The 17,679-nt window shown below is 46.0% G+C and overlaps 1 protein-coding gene, 1 long non-coding RNA gene and 1 other non-coding gene across 4 annotated transcripts; all 3 read right to left on the bottom strand.

Annotated features, from left to right (window-relative positions):
* Window positions 1-4,028: 4,028 nt before the first annotated feature.
* Window positions 4,029-4,099, bottom strand: TRNAG-GCC. The gene has a single exon. It is a non-coding gene; the product is annotated as a tRNA-Gly (tRNA).
* A 652-nt stretch (window positions 4,100-4,751) lies between these two features.
* On the bottom strand, window positions 4,752-7,569 carry LOC124668501 (putative F-box/FBD/LRR-repeat protein At4g03220). The gene is made up of 3 exons (XM_047205626.1): window positions 6,469-7,569; window positions 5,858-6,037; window positions 4,752-5,164 (listed from the first exon to the last, which is right to left on the bottom strand). Exons 1-3 carry the CDS (start codon window positions 7,453-7,455, stop codon window positions 4,889-4,891), a joined length of 1,443 nt encoding a protein of 480 aa, XP_047061582.1. The 5' UTR covers window positions 7,456-7,569; the 3' UTR covers window positions 4,752-4,888.
* Window positions 7,570-15,588: 8,019 nt separating this feature from the next.
* On the bottom strand, window positions 15,589-16,451 carry LOC124667367. Of its 2 annotated transcripts, none has more exons than XR_006991234.1 (2): window positions 16,338-16,451; window positions 15,589-16,121 (listed from the first exon to the last, which is right to left on the bottom strand). It is a non-coding gene; the product is annotated as an uncharacterized LOC124667367 (long non-coding RNA). The 2 variants fall into 2 exon arrangements; XR_006991235.1 differs by having other exon boundaries at window positions 15,589-16,094; window positions 16,338-16,446.
* Window positions 16,452-17,679: the final 1,228 nt, after the last annotated feature.

Raw genomic sequence — 17,679 nt, 5'->3', positions numbered from 1 at the left:
CATTCAGAAAGTTCTTCATCGTTTTAATATGCATGATGCAAAGTCTGTTAGTACACATGTTGCTCCTCACTTTAAATTGCCAGCATTGCAATGTCCTAGTACTAATGGAGATATTGAGTACATGTCACGACAGTACTAGGAAAAGGCCTATAGATGGAAATAGCACTACCGGCGCACCAGCAAATCCATGCACTGGTGGAAAATAGTGCCGGCGCACCTACATGTCGCCGCGCCGGCGATGGTGTCTTACTGCCGGCGCACCAGCAAAAAAGAAGCGCCGGCGATGAACTTCGAAGGGGACCAGACTAGATCAAAAAAAAATGAGCCCGTGCGCCGGTGGTAAGTTTCTTACCACCGGTTTCCCTCCCCCCCCGCGCCGTGGACCGCCTTTTCAGTTTTGAAAAAAATAAAAGAAAATGATAGAAAATTCAAAAAAGAAAATCCTTTGAACTGCCCATGTATTATGTAATCTAGCTTTAATGAAAATTTGAAAAAATGAATTTCGATATATTATGCAAAATGGCGTCAGTTACCTCTAATATATAGGCGCAGACTAGCCTCCTCCTCCTCTTCCACTTCTCCTCCTCCTCCTCCTCTTCTCCTTCCTCCTTTTCTCCTCCCTGACGGGCTCCTCCTACTCCCCCTCCTCCTCCTCCGACGACGACCTCCTCAGGCGATCTCAACCTCGGGCCTCCTCCGGCTACCTCAACCTCGGGCCTCCTCCTCCGGTGACATCCTCCTCCTCCTACTCCGGTGACATACTCCTCCTCCTCCTCCTCATACTACACCTCGAGCCTCCTCCTCCTCCACCTCCTCCTCCTACTCCGGTGACATCCTCCTCCTCCACCTCCACCTCCACCTCCGGCACCTCCGGCCTCCTACACCTCCTCCTACTCCTACCTCGGCGCAACAACGACAGGCCCACTTTCATGGTTTTCGAGGACGAACCCGAGCTAGATCGAGATCTAGATCTAGATCGGCCTTTTTAAAAAAAATTGAAAAATCATACCGCCGGCGCACCTGGCCTGTTTCGCCGGGGATAATTCATGTTACTGCTGGCGCACCTGCTGGTGCGCCGGCGGTAACTCATTACCACCGGCCTGTTCCCACCGGTGGGCTCTGGTGCGCCGGCAATAAGGCTTTTCCTAGTAGTGCGAGTTCCATATTCTAGTGTTGTTGGTTCCTTGATATATGCCATAGTCTGTTCTCGCCCTGATTTGTTATATGCTATGAGTTTGGTTAGTCGATACATGGCTAATCCTGGTAAAGAACATTGGAAAGTTGTTCAATGGATTTTCAGGTACCTTCGTGGCACATCCAAAGCTTGCTTGAAGTTTGACAATACCGGTGAGAGACTCGTAGGCTATGTAGATTCAGATTTTGATGCCGATTTGGATAAGAGAAGATCCCTCAGAGGTTTTGTGTTCACTGTTGGTGGATGTGTTGTGATTTGGAAGGCAACGTTACAACCTGTTGTTGCCCAATCTACGATCGAAACAGAATATATAGCAATTAATGAAGCTTGCAAAGAGTATGTTTGGTTGAAAGATTTGTATGCTGGACTTTGTGGAGATGATTCTTGCATTAACTTATTTTCGGACAGGCAAAGTGCAATATACCTTACTAAAAATCAAATGTTCCATGAGAGGACAAAACACATTGATATCAAGTATCATTATGTGCGCGACATTGTTGCTCAAGGTAAACTGAAGGTATGCAAGATAAGTACGCACGATAATCCTGCTGATACGATGACAAAGCCAGTTCCTGTTTCCAAGTTTGAGCTTTGCTCGAGCTTGGTTGGTATAACTATTTAGCCCAAATGGTTGTTGGCGCCAGCAAGTGTTTTTCTTTATTGTTCAGGAGATTGTTGAAGTTCATGCTACAAGATGGAATTTGTCTCAAGGTGGAGTTTATTATATTGTGATCCAAATTCATATAATAAAGGGAGGCTCACTTCTGACGAGCGGAGCGAGGCCCGTCGCCGGTAGGTTTGGGCCGAAGCGTAGCGGAAAAAATCACGGACGCCAGCCAGCAAAACTTCACTATATCAGGGAGTGTTTACAAATATCGTGGGTTATCTTATAATCTGATAAACTCTAGCCAGTGGCTTACAACGAGACTAACGTCGTGCCCTGCAAGGACGCCTGCGAAGCGGAGTGCGGGGGCGGCAGCCCCCGCGGTACGGTACGGATCGTTGGCATCGCCTATATATACATCTTGTAAGCCGCCGGCTAGGGTTTATCTGATTATACGATAACCCACGGCGTTTGTAAACACTCTCTGATATAGTAAATTTTTGCTGGCTGGCGCCCGTGGGTTTTTTCCCTTCTGTATTGGAAGGGGTTTTCCACTTAAATCTTGTGTCTCTGCTGTGTTTACCTTTATCGTTCTTCGTTAGTTATTTGGTTGTCGCTTTTATAACACGTGCTACTGCCGACTCTTTTCGCCGTGATGTGATGAAACTTATGGCCTCGTGTCGTCCAGGGCATGCATTTCCGCGTCCGATTCCAATCACGGGATGCCCTGGTCTGTGAGAAAGATCAGTCGCCTCGTCGACAGCATTTTTTTGTGTTGCGACAACTCACTTAGTGGGTTGAGACTTGAGAAGTCGCAGCTCGCAGGCGGAACAGTAAAACTCCTTGCTTCTCTGGGTTCTGCAGTCCTCGGTCTGGTCTGCCGTCTACGGTCTACTGCTCCGTGAACAGCACGCATGCTTTTAGCTGCGTCCGATTCCATTCGCCATTTTTGTGAGAAAGACCTTCACATCATTTATGTGTTGCTCCTGGGAGATCATGTGCCAACTCAAACTTGCGAGTGGGAAAGCCGCACGTGGAACGCGTCGTCACTGGCAGGGCATGCATGCACCGGGAGATCATGTGCTTCAAGCCTCCAACCTCAGCGTGCTACTTAATTGGATCATCCCACTTAATTACGAAAATACAACACAGGGAAGTTCACAAGAATAGGGCAGCAACTAGCAAGCATTGTGCTTAATTAATCCAAAGCTCAAGCAAAACTATGAATGGGGACGAAAAAAAAAGACTAATCAAACAGTAGCTACTTCTCAATATCATTATGGAATTTCTTTTATTTTTCTTCTCATATACCATGCGAGAATTACCCTTTAGTAATGGGCCTCTTTGACTCTTCAATGATGGGTAAGGATGTGTATTGGGTGATGGGTGCTTGCTTTTTTTTTCAACCCATCGATGAAGGTTTGCGGCTCAATTATCAAAATTTAGTCTGCTCATGCTGGCATTTGGCCCACGTTTGGCATTTCATAAATTCAAAATTCAGAAGAAACAATTCGCAGTTTATCCAGAGAGTTAGTGAGGAGTTTTTTACGTCTCCGGATACTCTTCGGTCCCCGCAACGATGTAAGGGCCTCCGATTCCATACATTGCTTCATAGAAGTTCTCAAATGTACAACCTGATTACCTGAAACTGTGTTGCACCATGAAAGTTCACTCTAGCAGAATGGCATAGTTGAAAAAGAAACTAGGTGAGGGGGAAAGAGCACCTCAAATTGATAAAAGGAAAGCGCGGAGAATAACCGAACAATGTTCCATTGCAAGGTCCCAACACGTTAGAATTAGCCTCATTGGAAAGGCTTGAAGCTGCCGCGCAATCTTCATGTGATGTATATGGAAAAAGTATATGCGATAACATTCGCCACGGTACTTGGTACCAAAGATACTCGAATTGCTAGCTAGGTTGGACTTCCAAGACATCAAAATAAGAAAAGAGATGCACTTAGAGCTAAACGAGTTTTTATGGCATGTTGTGTGCTGGAAAGGGAACCTAAGAGTGCATTTTGTGAATTTCCTATAGGTGTGAAGTTTCCACATAGACATGCTTCCACCCTAAAAAGATGGGTCAGTGCAGAAGGTACAAAGAGATATCAGAATGCACATAGTAACACGGAGGTGTATGGTGCGAAACGAATTTTCGAAATCGCGAAGAATAACGGAAACACGCTTAAAAGAAGAAAAACAAAACATATTATTCGCCATGAGAAACAAAATTGCACCAGCCGGGAATCGAACCCGGGTCTGTACCGTGGCAGGGTACTATTCTACCACTAGACCACTGGTGCTTCGAATGGTAAAAATTTAGAGAAACAAATTATATAGTGGCACTGTGTTCTGCAGGTTTGTGGTCAACGCGTGCGTCAATAGTCTGACATGGGTGTCAAGGCGAGGAAAAACCTCTAATCCCTGAGCGTACCACCGTGTCAGTTAGAGGGGAAAAAAACACGAAACAGACCAACGGTGAAGCAAGGCGTCATTGACAGTAGCAGAACAAACACACACGCGCGGCTAGATAAGAAAAGGTCAGCAGCGAAACAACCCGCCTCTCAGCGATTAACATTTGGACAATCTGGTGGTACATTGTTTCAGAATCAAAAACGCAATCTGCACAAAAAATGTCGAAGCGGCAACAGGAACCCAGTCTGCTACGGACCATGCAACGTCTATGGCACAACCAGCTGTGGACACTACCAATCTAGTATCACCAAATTGGCAGGAACAGCCAAACAGTCCCAAAAGAAGAACCTGAGAATTCGAGTCAAAATTTTCTCAGCTGGAGGAGGCATCATCAGCCAACACTCGGTAGTCCATAGATCCCAAGAACAATGCTTACTTACGATCTGCCCTACATGAAACCTCGGTTACATGTCAGTTGCACTTGCCACCAATTACTGTGACGAAACCAAAATGACAATTCAGAGGCGTCATCAGCCAACACTCAGTAATCATACATAATAACTAGAGTTCAATCCCACAGATACGAGAACGTCGAGAAACAAGTTACAAGAGTTCATCCCACAGAGGTAAAGCTGCTGCACTGAAGCCAGTGTGAGCGACAAAGTGGTACCAAAGTATCATGCAACGGATATACTAATTTTCATGTCACCGTAGCTTAGTAATAACTGGCTGAGCTCTTTGGCCTTGCTTTCAGTTCCTGACTCATGGAAAATTATTTGCATCCTTTTTAGTACTGGTGTCCAATAGAATATCCGTTGCACGAACGCAAATTCATGCTCAGTGCCCCTCATATCATGGATTTCTATTTCTTCAAGGCAATTCAGCGCAAGCTCCTCCGTTCTCCAGTTTGGTGGCTGATCACAGATGCAACCTGATGGGCACATAGTTTGTTCCTGCAGCAAGGCATTTCTGTTAGTAGCTTAATGGTTTTATGGCATGAATTTAAGAGAGGGATGAAACTGAAAATTATTAAACTTGGTGAATACTTCGAGATATAACATCAAAAAAAATTACAATAGAATAACACCTGGAAATTAATTTGAACTTGCGCTGAATTGCCTTAAAGAAATAAAATACAAGTACAATGGACATCACTACTATAAGTATATAGCATGCACACAAATCCTCAGGTATTGAATTACATATAACCCGTAGTCAGGAAGATCTTCGTGGAGAAGACAAATGAGACATCCCATTTCTTTGCTGGAAATAGGAACCCGTCTGCTAGTTTGTCACTTCCATAATACTGACAATTTTAAAAATAAAACATATTACCAAGTCAGCAACCCTTGTCATGTTCCCCACAAAAAAAGCAACCCTTGTCATGTACTCAAGTATGCTGCTTTCATAAATGAAAAACCAAGTGTTCTCATTTGGATATACATAACTACATAAGCCATATATTTAAGACAAACATGATTATGGAGCAAAAATGTCAATATCAGACCAGTAAAGCAGCTCAAACCTATTTGTCCCTACAAATGTATTCTTTTTTACAAGTCTTGAGAAATGCATATTCACATATTCCGTGCGATGACTTCTCTGATAACTCAAGTATTAGATAATCAAATTATCAATAGTATTACCTCGAGTTGGCTTTCGGACAGAAAATCAAGATCCAGCTTTTTTACACCAGGACACCTCCTTAGAACATCAAATGCGTTGGCTCCAAAGGAATGCCCATTTGCTACTACACACAACTCCAAAGATGTAATATCAGGAAGCCTTGGCATGTGTTCCATCAAGTATGGCCCAGTACATATGGCCTGTAGATTTATAGGAAGTCGCAAAAAAAAAAGAATTATATATAACAGATTAACAGCTGGAAAATATAAAAACAGCTCATTTTCTACAGTGACTCACAAACAGGAAATAAGTGCACATTTGTGGAGGGTTTTGGACTGGGGGTATTCCAGGGAGTACTAATTATCAAATTCTCCCCACTCTCAAGCGTTCAAGTTATCTTGAATAACTAATAATATATGATGGTACTACATGAGTTCAATGTCAAATACTAGAAAGAATTCGATTGGGTGCACTAAGCCATGCTGCAGGGACAAGAGAAAACCAAAACATATGATATAACATTGCATATTCCTTAAGTATTAAAAGATACATGCATAATCATTTAGTTGAAACTGTATGTCTTCCTCATCATCTATTGACAATTGTAATGATGTCTTAAGAAATGACTAACCGGTGGATAGAAAATCAGGAGATCAAGAGTGTGGATGCGCTGAAAGCGCCGCAAAAGCGTCATGCAATACTGATTGTGTTCAAAAACCTCCTCTGCCTCTAGAATAATAAGTTCGATGCCAAGCTTTTCGAGATGCATCATCTTGTCAAGCTGGGTAGAACTTGGTTCAAAAATATTCTTCCACCCGAGTGATGTCAGCTGAGGGGCTGAGATGTTGGCAACTGATAGATCTGGATTCAGAGGATCTGCAAAGCACCTGCTCACTTTTAACCTTTTGAGAGCCGGTGCCACGACAGTGAGCTGCTGTAAGTGATGCAGATACGATAGCTTCATGTGTAGCAGAGAGTCCGACTGGATGTTGAAGTTGTCCAGACCCCGGACATCACTGACGAGGAGGAACCGTAAGGATGGGCACCGCTGGGATGAGAGAAGATCACCGAGCCCGCTTGACTGACCATGTAGCTGGATGTCAACCAACTTCAGATCACCGAGCTTGGCGAAAACTCCGGATGACGGTAGGGCGAGGCCAAGAAACCCAAGCTCGAGCATTATGGTGGTAGCCTTCTTGAAGCAAGGTAGATCAATGTCGCATCTGTCCCCGGCCTCGGCCTCGGTCTCACTCTCCAGCCGCACTACCTTGAGTTGTATGGCGCCAGAGAGGCTCCGCGCGGCGATGGGGAGCCAAGCTGAGATTGACTCTGGAGACGCATCCTTTGTGTGCGCCAAGATGAGGCTTAGGTCCGGCGCCTCATGTGCTGCGAGCGCGGCGCCTATGAGGTGGTGCTCGATGGAGCCGAATCTGAGCTCCGGGAGGAGGGGCCAGAGGCGGCGCCAGCGGCTGGCGAGGATGCTGGTCCGCGCGGCTGCGGCGGCGTCCTTGACCAGAACAAGGATGTGGATGAGCACGTCGTCTGGTAGAGCACTAAGGCGGTCCTCGCCGCCGCCATCGGCAACCGAAAGCTTCAGCAGCTCGACGCTGAGATCCATGGAAGGGATGGAGGATTCAGTGCGATTCACATTGGCTTCACAGCTGGAGTTCAGTGGTGAGGTCGGCACTCGCCAGTGGGGGATGAGAAGTGAGCTCGCAGTGCGATTTGGGGGCTAGGGTTCTTGGGATTTTGTTCGTTCGGGGTAGGGGATTGTTTCCTTTTTTTTCTGAAATGCTAGCCTCTACTGGGCCTGGGCCTGGGCCTGGCCCGAGCCTACAGGGAAACTGCACTCGGATTGAGGAGTGCACTGAAAAACTTGGAAACTTGTACAAGCTACAGCACCCTGATGGTATACTCTTTTTTTTTTTTTTTTTTGAAAGGTCATCGGGTGGAACCACCCGACAAAAGCTGCTACTACCTCCGATTCAAGGAATAAGGCGTCCTCGTTTTACGTGTTTTTTATTTGATCAAAAATTACTTCAAATATATAAAGATTGTTTGTATGAAATTAACATCATTAGAAAGTGTTTTTCAATACGAATTCAATGATACTAATTACATATAATATAATCAAGATTTTGTTGCTCAATTTTTATGGTCAAAGTTCGTCTTGGAATACGCGTGCGCCTTATTCCTTGGGACTGAGGTAGTATTAGTTAACTGGAGTATAAGTAGACCCTAAGAAATACAATGAATTACATAGGGGTCCAGGAAATAAGCAAAGAGGACCCTAGAGGAAACTCGAAAACGCAATCAAGCCCTCTGTCCTCCTCCTCCTCCAGATCGAGCTCCGACAACAGACTGCGACCGCGTCTCCGGAGAACAAGCCACTTGGAGACGAAGCACGGGAGAAACACCGAAGGCCGGAGCAGAGCAGCGGTGGAGCGACAACCCTACTGTCATTTGGTCCGACGCGAAGACGGGAAAACGCCATTGAAACGTCGGAGAGGAGCTCCTCTTCGAAGCCATCACCGCCGGAAATCGAATCCCGCAATCAAACCACTACCATGGGGCTTGAGAAAGCGAGAGAGAGAGTCAGCAGCGACGAGGACTGCGTCAGCAGCTAGAGGGAGAAGCACGAACTGCATAGCATCTCCCGCCCCCTCGCCTCCACGGTCGGTCAGGTCGGAAGAAAACCAAGCAATCCGCCTACATGCCCACCTCCCCCGCCACCATGGCCTGCCAAGGAGGCAAGGAGGCAACCTTCTTATTCAGTTGTTGGCCCCTAGGCGCCTTATCGAAGAGCGTAGCCATCGACGAGCTCCAGTCCAAGATCCACCATGGATCTGGAGGGATGCCGTCGGCGATGGGCCACCTGGTGCCGCGCCGGAGTACCAAAGAGGCACTCAGCCCCTGTCACCTCCAGATCGAGTCCAAGACGACGACTCCAACCAATCCCCCTTGCCACCAAGGCCGGCCAGGAGCGGAAGAAGAGGCGCCATCAGGAGCTCGAGGGAGATGACGATAGCCTTATTACGGAGATCGGTCGAGGTGGAGGCATCCTGGACTCCGGCCGCCGGAGCAGCGAGGAGCACCTCCAAACACGACCCGCTCTGGATTTGGCCGAGAAACCAGGGCTTCAACTCCACAACTAACCGGCAAACTGCCGGGAACTACTCCTAACCTAGGAAAACCTACTCCGGCACCTCACCTCCGCCACCTCCGGCCGGCATCGCCGCCGGAGGGGCTCGGGATCGGCCCGGTTCTCTCAGAATCGCCTCTGTCTACTGTAGCAGGGAGAGAGAGAGAGAGGAGGGGGGGGGAAGTGATCCAATCTGTGGTCCCCTGATGGTATACTCATACATGATGTATTCCATGCCAATTAGTTGTACCTAACCCCAGACTTCCTGTCCTCATACCTAATGGTAAGATCAAGGTAGCTCCTCTTGTTGTTCTTCAAGACCTACAAATCCCTAGAAATGCAGGTTCATATGACATCCCAGTTGCACTGGGAAAATGTTTCTCCCGAGGAGGCAACATGGGAGGCTGCTAAATTCATACAAGCAACGTTCCCAAAAATTTGAGCCTTGAAGTCTGAAGTTGGGCGGGGAGTATTATATTGTCAGGATCCTGAACCTGTAGCAGTCATCCATTCGACACTTGCTTAATCGTATAACGGACATTTGCGGCGTCTTTGTGGGGACAACATTCTTATCCTCCCCCAGGAACAACGGCCCATTCTCTATTGACACAATAAGGCCACAATGACAGGGTAGTAAAAGAAGTCGATCTAGCTACTTATTTTCCTGCATAGCAGAGGTTGCATGTCAAATCGCAGGTTGGTAAATGATCCATCTTTGCTTTTGTAGCCGCCACATAATATAACTCATACAAAAAAAACCTGAAGAGGTTAGCAATGTCGATTCTACACAAAGATAGATGGGAATGGGATGCAGAATTGCAGAGTGATGGTGCATCACATCACACGTCAAGCAACATGTGGAAGTCCTTTAGCCCGAATCGCTCCAGAGCGAAGTATCTATTTTCCTCTTACTCTCCAGGACACAGCATTCACGTCTCTATCTCTGGATCACTGAAATGCTACACTAATATACATCAGGTAGACAGTAACTTTAATCTGAGCTTATTTTGCAAAGAAAGAGCTGGTGCAGAACACATACGGTACTTGAATTTGCACAGTAGAGAGTAGAAACAAAAACAAACCCGATGATGACATTTAATTTTTCATTCACATTATGTTTTTTAAACGCATCTCACTTGTGGTTCAGATGAAAAGATGATACTTGTGTGCTGGTAGTGTACTCAATGTTTAAGAAATCGTTAAGCTTAACTTATCGGCCAGCCTTAAAATAGAAATTAATTATCGCCAAATCTAATTTCTGCCTGGGCTCTCTAGTGTCTTACGAAGTGCTCACATCTGATGCTCGTTGGATCCTCATCAAACGGCTGGAACTACCCACCTGTGTGCATGCGGGACTAGATGCTTCCCCGCGGGGACCACGTGCACATGCGACCGCTTCGTGTCAAAACAACAGGTGCGGTCGTGCCCATCCCCATCTCCAAGACTCCAACCCCCGTACCCATCTAGCTCATCCCCATCTCTGACCCATGAAATCGAGCTCGATCTCCACCATCACGAGAGCTGAGGCCGGCAGGGGAGGAACATGAGGCTGTGGCGGTGCGGATCCTACGGCGCCCCCGGCCGGCCCTGACTTGCCCGGCCTCCGCCGATGACTTAACCGTCCCCGGCGCCCAGGACCTTCGACGAACGCGTGCGATGCAGGCGGCGCTCGAAGCCTGCTTCCGCTCGGCGAATCCAGACCGCGGCAGCCGGATCGGCGGCCAAGTCTCGCTCCGCTCTTCGCCGAGATCGGCGGCGTCGTGAACAGCGCCGGCAACATCCGTGGTCCGTCCGAGCCCAGCCATGGCCGTGCGGCCACGCGTTGACTGGAGTCACACGCGCAGCCCAGAGCCTGAGCTCCTTGGTTGCGGTACGGCGCCGCCGCCGTTCGCCGTCTCCGGCCTGAGCTCCAACGAACCCAGTGGTCGGCGGTCTGGCGCCTGTGGTCGCTATGGATCACGTTCATCTGGTGCGGGGTCGGTCTTGTGCATGATTTTTCTCCCTTTTTCTACATGCCAGATCTTGATTAATAATTTCTTCCTAGGTTTTTAGATGTAACAATAGTGTGTTCCTCCTAGATTTGGATGTACATTTCTCTTTTTTATACATCCATCTCTGCAATTTCTTACATCCTCAATTGGAATCACAAACATCAATTTTTTTCGGGACGTAACATTTTGTAGTCGACTCCAATTTCTTACATGCCAGGAACTGCACGAAATTTTTTTCTGGGATGTAACATTTTAGCAAAACTCCAATTTCTTACATTCTAGGAAGGCACGAAAATTCTCCAGGATGTAACATTTTGTACTCAAACTCCATGAATTGGAGGAAGAAAAAAGCGGCGGACCAGTTTTTCTCGCGATCGCGTATAGATTGGCACGCTCCCGAAAAAAAAGTGCATCGCTGCATGTGCGCAAATATGGTCCCGACTTTCCGTTAGCTGTCACTTTCCGTCTTAATTTCTATTTTTGTTAGCTGTCACTTTCAATTCGTGGACCACATTCTATTTTGGGTAAATATCCTTTTCAGATAAGGGGAGCACTCCGTAAGACTAACCGGTAACCGGGCAATGTGTAGCCACGCCCATTAATTATTTATCGGCCGATTAATCGATTTTATCGGTCTCCTATTTATCGGCTTATTTTTTGGTAAATCCTAATTTTCAGCACTAAATTTTCTATAATATGATATGTAAAAATAATATTGGAATATTGAGCAGAAGTATTACCATGATTATTTGCATTTGAATCAATAAAAATGAAAATTTTGAGCTGATGCACAATTCTACAAGACCATAAAACGAAAATATTGACTGCCGTACCGAATGTCAGCAAAATTTCACTGACAACCGGCCGAAATATCGGTCACCAGAGTGAAAATCGGACGAAATATCGGCTCTCAAACAGAAAATCGGCCGAAATATCGGTGCCGCGATAAATTAGCCGATATGATGAAATCTTATAGGTTACCACCCGATTCACGATAAATCGGCCAATAAATCAGTATCTCGAACGATTTTTTGAACAGTGAGTGTACTTTATGACAAACTCATTGACACAAACATGCCAACCATTCCTCAACATTATTAGACGCCGATGAACATAATTGTTTCAAAAAAAAGACGCCGATGATCATAATGTTTCTGAGACAGCAATGTGTGAGTGAATTAGTAAGGAAACTAGAGAAGACGTGTCTGATGATTCAAATAGCATGAGATCACGAAAATATGATGCTCTGTCTCAAAAGAAATTCAGTTACAATCGGTAAATTTGTGAAGAAACCCTAGGAAAAAAACAGAGATGTTTGTACTTTGTAGGCTGCCATCGGATTGTCTTTGCTTCAAATCACTGCGAATTATAGAGTCCATGTACTACACATCAGTACAATGGGCACGATACACTGAAGAAACCACGAACTTAGCAAACATTACATCTTCGAAACAATCTAGGGCAACAAGCAGGCCGCAGCAACATGCTTTTTTTTTTTTTTTTTTTTTTTTTGAGATACCCGCAGCAACATGCTGTAGTAAGAAATCATCACACATCGATCAGTTCCCCCATCATCCCAGTTGGATGATCTGAGTGCATACTCATCCATCGTCATCACTCGTCGTCGTCGGAGTCGTCCGAGGAGGAGTCGGAGTAGCGGAGGCAGACGTCTTCCCGAAGTCCAAGGCGAGCCAACATCTCACTACACTCTTTGTCAATCCTTGCGCGGTACTCGGCCTCCATCGCGTCGAATTCTTCGTCGCTCATGTCGTCTTCATCTTCTACCTCTGGCTCCTCCTCCGCCTTCCTTTTTATGCCCATCACGCTCCTTGCGGGCGATCGGGAGAAGTCTGATGCCCGCCGCGATGAGGAGTTTTCGTGCTCTTCGCGGGAATCGGGAGAACTCTGATCCGCCGCGACCAGGAATTCAGGCGAGTTTAGGTGGGTTTGGAATCGGTGAATGGAGGATTAGGAATTGGAGATCTGTGGAGGCGGCTGCGTGGTCTTTGCACTATATAAAGACGGAGCCTTGCCTTTTTCTTCTTTCTCCAGGACTGAATGATCGTCGGAGTCGGACTGGCGCACAGTCCGTCTTCGAGTCCAATCCGTTCCACACGGCCACAGCCCCTGGAACGTCAAGCAAAACATGGAAGTCCTCTTGCCTGAATCCCAGAGCGAGTAGACAGTAACTTTAACCTGAGCTGATTTTGCAAAGAAAGAGCTGCTGCAGAACACAGATAGTACTTAGTAGAAACAAAGCAAAACAAAACAAAAACAAAAAAACGTTGATCTGACGTCCACATAGGACATCTAATTTTTCTTTCCTTATGTTGGTCAAATGGTTCAGATGAAAAGATGATACTGCTGGTAGTACTTCGGGGACGAACTCATTGACACAAACATGCCAACCATTCTTCAGCATTAATTAGACACCAATGATCGTAATGTTTCTGAGACAGCAAGGTGTGAGTAAATTAGTAAAGGAAACTAAGAACACTTCCATGACCCAAGCAGATCATGAAAAAAATGATGCTCTGGCTCAACAAAAAAAAAATCAGTTACACTCGGGAGATTTGTGAAGAAACACAAGGAGGAAAACAGAGATGTTTGTACTTTGTAGGCTGCCATCGGATTGTTTCAAATTACTACAAATTATAGAGTTCCTACAAGTTTTACTATGATTGGCGATTTTAGGAACCATCCAACCAGTTTAATCCAACGGTGGAGAATTAGTAGTACCGGAAAGTACACAGAAATAATTACTGGAAAGTACTGAAAAGTACTGCATTATTTTATTTGCTAAAAGGGTAAATATGTCATTTGCGTCCATTGCCCCCACCTGTCTGCATCTCTCCCCAGTCGGTTTTTTTTTTTTATCTTACTCTCTTCCCCAGATCCGACACCGACTCCCACGTCTGCCAAGTCGCCGGCTATGGAAGCGCCGCTGCGGATGCGGGCCACACCGTCCTCCTCCTCCGTGCTAAAGGGAGGTGTTTGTGGGGCTGGGACGGGGAGCAGCCACTCGGGCGAGGCAGTTGCCGAAAGGAGGAACAACGCGCCAAGGTAACCCGGGCACCGCCGTTCCGGATCTGGGCCGCTCGTCTTCTCCGTCGAGAGCGGCAGCTCGAGGGGCGGTGACCGAGGCGGGAGCACCACGAAGAGCTCGCCGTTCGCCAATGAGCTCCTGGCGGACAACATCTGCGCGTCCGGCCACCACGTCGCGGCCGCGCGCCCGGTCGTGGTCTTCGTCGGCTCTCTGGCCCAGCTCACTCTGCTGCATCGCCGCCGCGTGAAAGGGTATCGTGGCGCCGACCTTTACAACGAGGAGCCCGTGCACAAGGAGCTGCACGAGCTTTGCATCCACCGTCAGGAGGGCTCGCTCAGGGACATCGTCTTCTGCATTCACGCCGACCTGCTCAGGAACCCTGGTAACATGTGCAACCCAGAGCTACACAAGGGGGCGCTGCAGGTACCACACAATTCAGTCGAGTTACCTGTAGAAGAGAAATTGGCATGCCTCTGGTAGATTTGCCTTGCTGCTAAGTGGAGGTGCTTCATTTGGATCATTTGGAACGAGCTGATGCTGCTACACGACGCTAGACAGATGGGAGCTTAGAAATAACTTCAACCAATGGTCTGTTCAACATCCCAGAGATGCAAAGATGTGCCCAGTTCAATGCCCTTCTGATGCTATGAATTTGGTGCTGTTGAGGGAACAGCACCGTGCTTCTGGAGTCTGGACCAACAACAATGAACAATAGAAGCAATGGATCTCAGATATGCAACCACATTATCTACCTAGTGATCACTGTTATTTGATGTCCTTTTAGTATTTGCTGCAACTGATTTTCTATGTTTTCTTGCAATATCTTGACTGTCCATGTAAATGGGAAGAACATGTCAGGATGCTGCAGTTGTATGCATTTGGTAGATCTTGCAGGAAGTGAGAGGGTTAACTGTTGACAAGTCAGAAGCCACGGGGGCAGATTGAAGGAGGCTCGGCATATTAACAAGTCACTTTCTTGCCTAGGAGATGTCATCACTGCCTTAGCTTAGATGGAGTCTCACATTGAGAGGTAGCAAATGTACCCAATTGCTGCAAAGTTCATTAGACATATGGCTGAATCTGTGGCATGTTCACCGCATGTGATTCTATGGATACTAATACTTCTGATCAGCTAATTGATCGGTCACTCTTGATGTATATTAGCTTATGTTGAAGTATGTTGCACATAATTATCATCATAGTGTAAATTCATGCAATAATAACACTGGTAATGACTCGAGTCTTTTTGTTGGAGTATAATCAAGTGAGTATACTAATAGTACTGAGATGTCTCGCTGATCCGGCTGTGGATGGCTATCAATGTCCTGATTACAGTATACTTGCCATAATATATTGTGATACAGATACAGTAATGCAGCATGAAAGAATATCTGTCAAACAAAGTGTTCTCAAATTTGGCACAAGAAACACGGTAGGGAGCAACCAGACCCAAATGAAATCATTTTTGTTGCAATATCCTTAAATTTCACATCTCAAGCTCTCATGCCAGTATGTCAGTGCAATTTAACATTGTAAGCTAGATTCAGTAAGGAACCACAACTACTCAGCATGTAAAAAAGGTTTTGCATTCAGGGTCTATCACGAAGTGACAAACGAACAGGAATACACGAATACAATGTTCCAAATAATTGAAGCAGTGCCAGGTAAGCATTACAAGGACGGATTACTTCGATCCGGAAGCATAGCTATAGGCTAATCGATATGAAGATAGCTTCTCTCACACAATACTACAAGAGTGTGAAAATGTCCAGTTTAAGCTAAAGATACCCCCTCTGCTAGATTGTGTTACTTCAAGACAACTGGATGGATTACTTTGATCAGGGACCTGTGGATGTGCGGGATCACACCTCCACCAGCAATGATACCATTGATGAGGGTATCCATCTCTTCATCTCCACGGATGGCCAGCTGGCGAGGGGTGATACGCTTCACCTTCAGATCCTTGCTGGCGTTCCCAGCCAGCTCCAGGACCTCAGCAGTAGTGTACTCCGGGATAGCAGCAGAGTAGACCGCTGCAGTAGCAGCACACGGCCATTCGCCTGAGTCCTAGCCTTCAGCTGAAAATGGATACAACCAACAGGGAACTGTAATATAGCATAGCAAAATAGTTAGTACATGGATGGTATCACACAATTCTGAGAAACATGCTGGTGGCAAAGTAAAAATAAAAACTGGCTGTTCGCATGCAAACAGTCAAGACACAACAGTTCAGAAACTTTTAACAACGCAATTTAGCATCATAACCTTGACAACATATGTTGGATATTTGTTTTGATTGTAATTGAGATATTATTCCTTACATGTGAACACCCACGGAAGCTTCTATACTATAATATTCCTTCCAATCTGAAGAGAAAATGCGCATCCTGCTTGCCAAGAACTCCAAGCGGCTGAAGTTTTTGGATCAAAGGGTGTTGAAGCTCACAGATCGATGAGACTTAAAATTTGCTCAGGAAGTTGTCGACAAAAACAGGAATAGTTGTTAGTAATTGCTAAGGTTTCAAAAAGATAGGCATAGTAAGGGATGAAGAACTGTGTCCACAAATTAAGGACTTAATCCAAGGATAAGCTCTGTTTTTTCGCAGTGACGCATGTAGGTAGGTTTTTATTTTTATTTTGATCCCCTGTGGTACACTGGTTGTCTGCTTGCGTAGTTTGTACATTCAGTGATGTTCTGTTAGTTCAGTAGGTATTAAGTTGGTACACTGCTTCCTCGTTTACCCTAGCTGTTCTGTTTAGAAGGTAGCATTGTTAGTTTAGTTGGTTATTAAATTTCAAAGCAGCTGTCAGGAAATCGATACATATATTGTAAAAGCCAACTCTACGGTTCTGCATTTATATCTCATGATTTTATTATAACTCCACTGCTCATGAATTGCAAAAAGGCTTGTAAAAAAAAAAGGCTTGTCGAATGATCAAGATCCTTATATGCTTTAATCATATAGATGAATAAACATTCCTGAATATTCTAAGTTTCATTCTTAGTAATATTAAATTGCATATCCCCTGAAAACTATCTTGCATCAAAAGACTGATGACACCGCTCTTTGCAAGTTTGTCAATGTGGAAAAAAAAACTAGAGTGCTTCCAGATACAGTGAAGCAATATCGCAGGCCAAAATTTTGGATTCAGTTATCTCAGGTGTAACTAGCCAGATTTAGCAATGGAGCTTTAAGTATACTACTTAGAAGATCCGTGTGATTCAGTGGTCTATATGATCTAGTGTATACTCATATACAGAATCAAGCAGGCAATACTCCAACTCTCTGAGGCTATTCAACATGAGGATATTAGAAATAATTTGTTTGAGGCTCCGGTACTACAGACAAACATGGGTACACTAGTGTATACGAGCCTTAAACAGTTCAAGCACGGGTACTAGAGGCGAACAAATTTCACGAAAATTAGAATCAACGGCATTAATCATACGAGAAGTTGATCGGCCGAGGCAGGCGCGGTGCAGAACTGTGCGTCCGGCGAGCGCCGGCGGCTGCGCTCCGATCTTCCACCTCCGACGGTGCCGGCGTTGTCCCCGCATAGCCGCCCCGACAACATCTACACCTACACTAGCACCGACGAACCCGTCGATGCTGCCATCGCGGTCCACGGGGTCGCGTGCGCGTGAGAGAATAGCTGCAGAAG

Source organism: Lolium rigidum, chromosome 6, assembly GCF_022539505.1.
Source record: "Lolium rigidum isolate FL_2022 chromosome 6, APGP_CSIRO_Lrig_0.1, whole genome shotgun sequence".
NCBI lineage: Eukaryota > Viridiplantae > Streptophyta > Magnoliopsida > Poales > Poaceae > Lolium > Lolium rigidum.
Note: the sequence above shows the minus strand (reverse complement) of the source record. Positions and strands in the feature narration are given on the sequence as shown.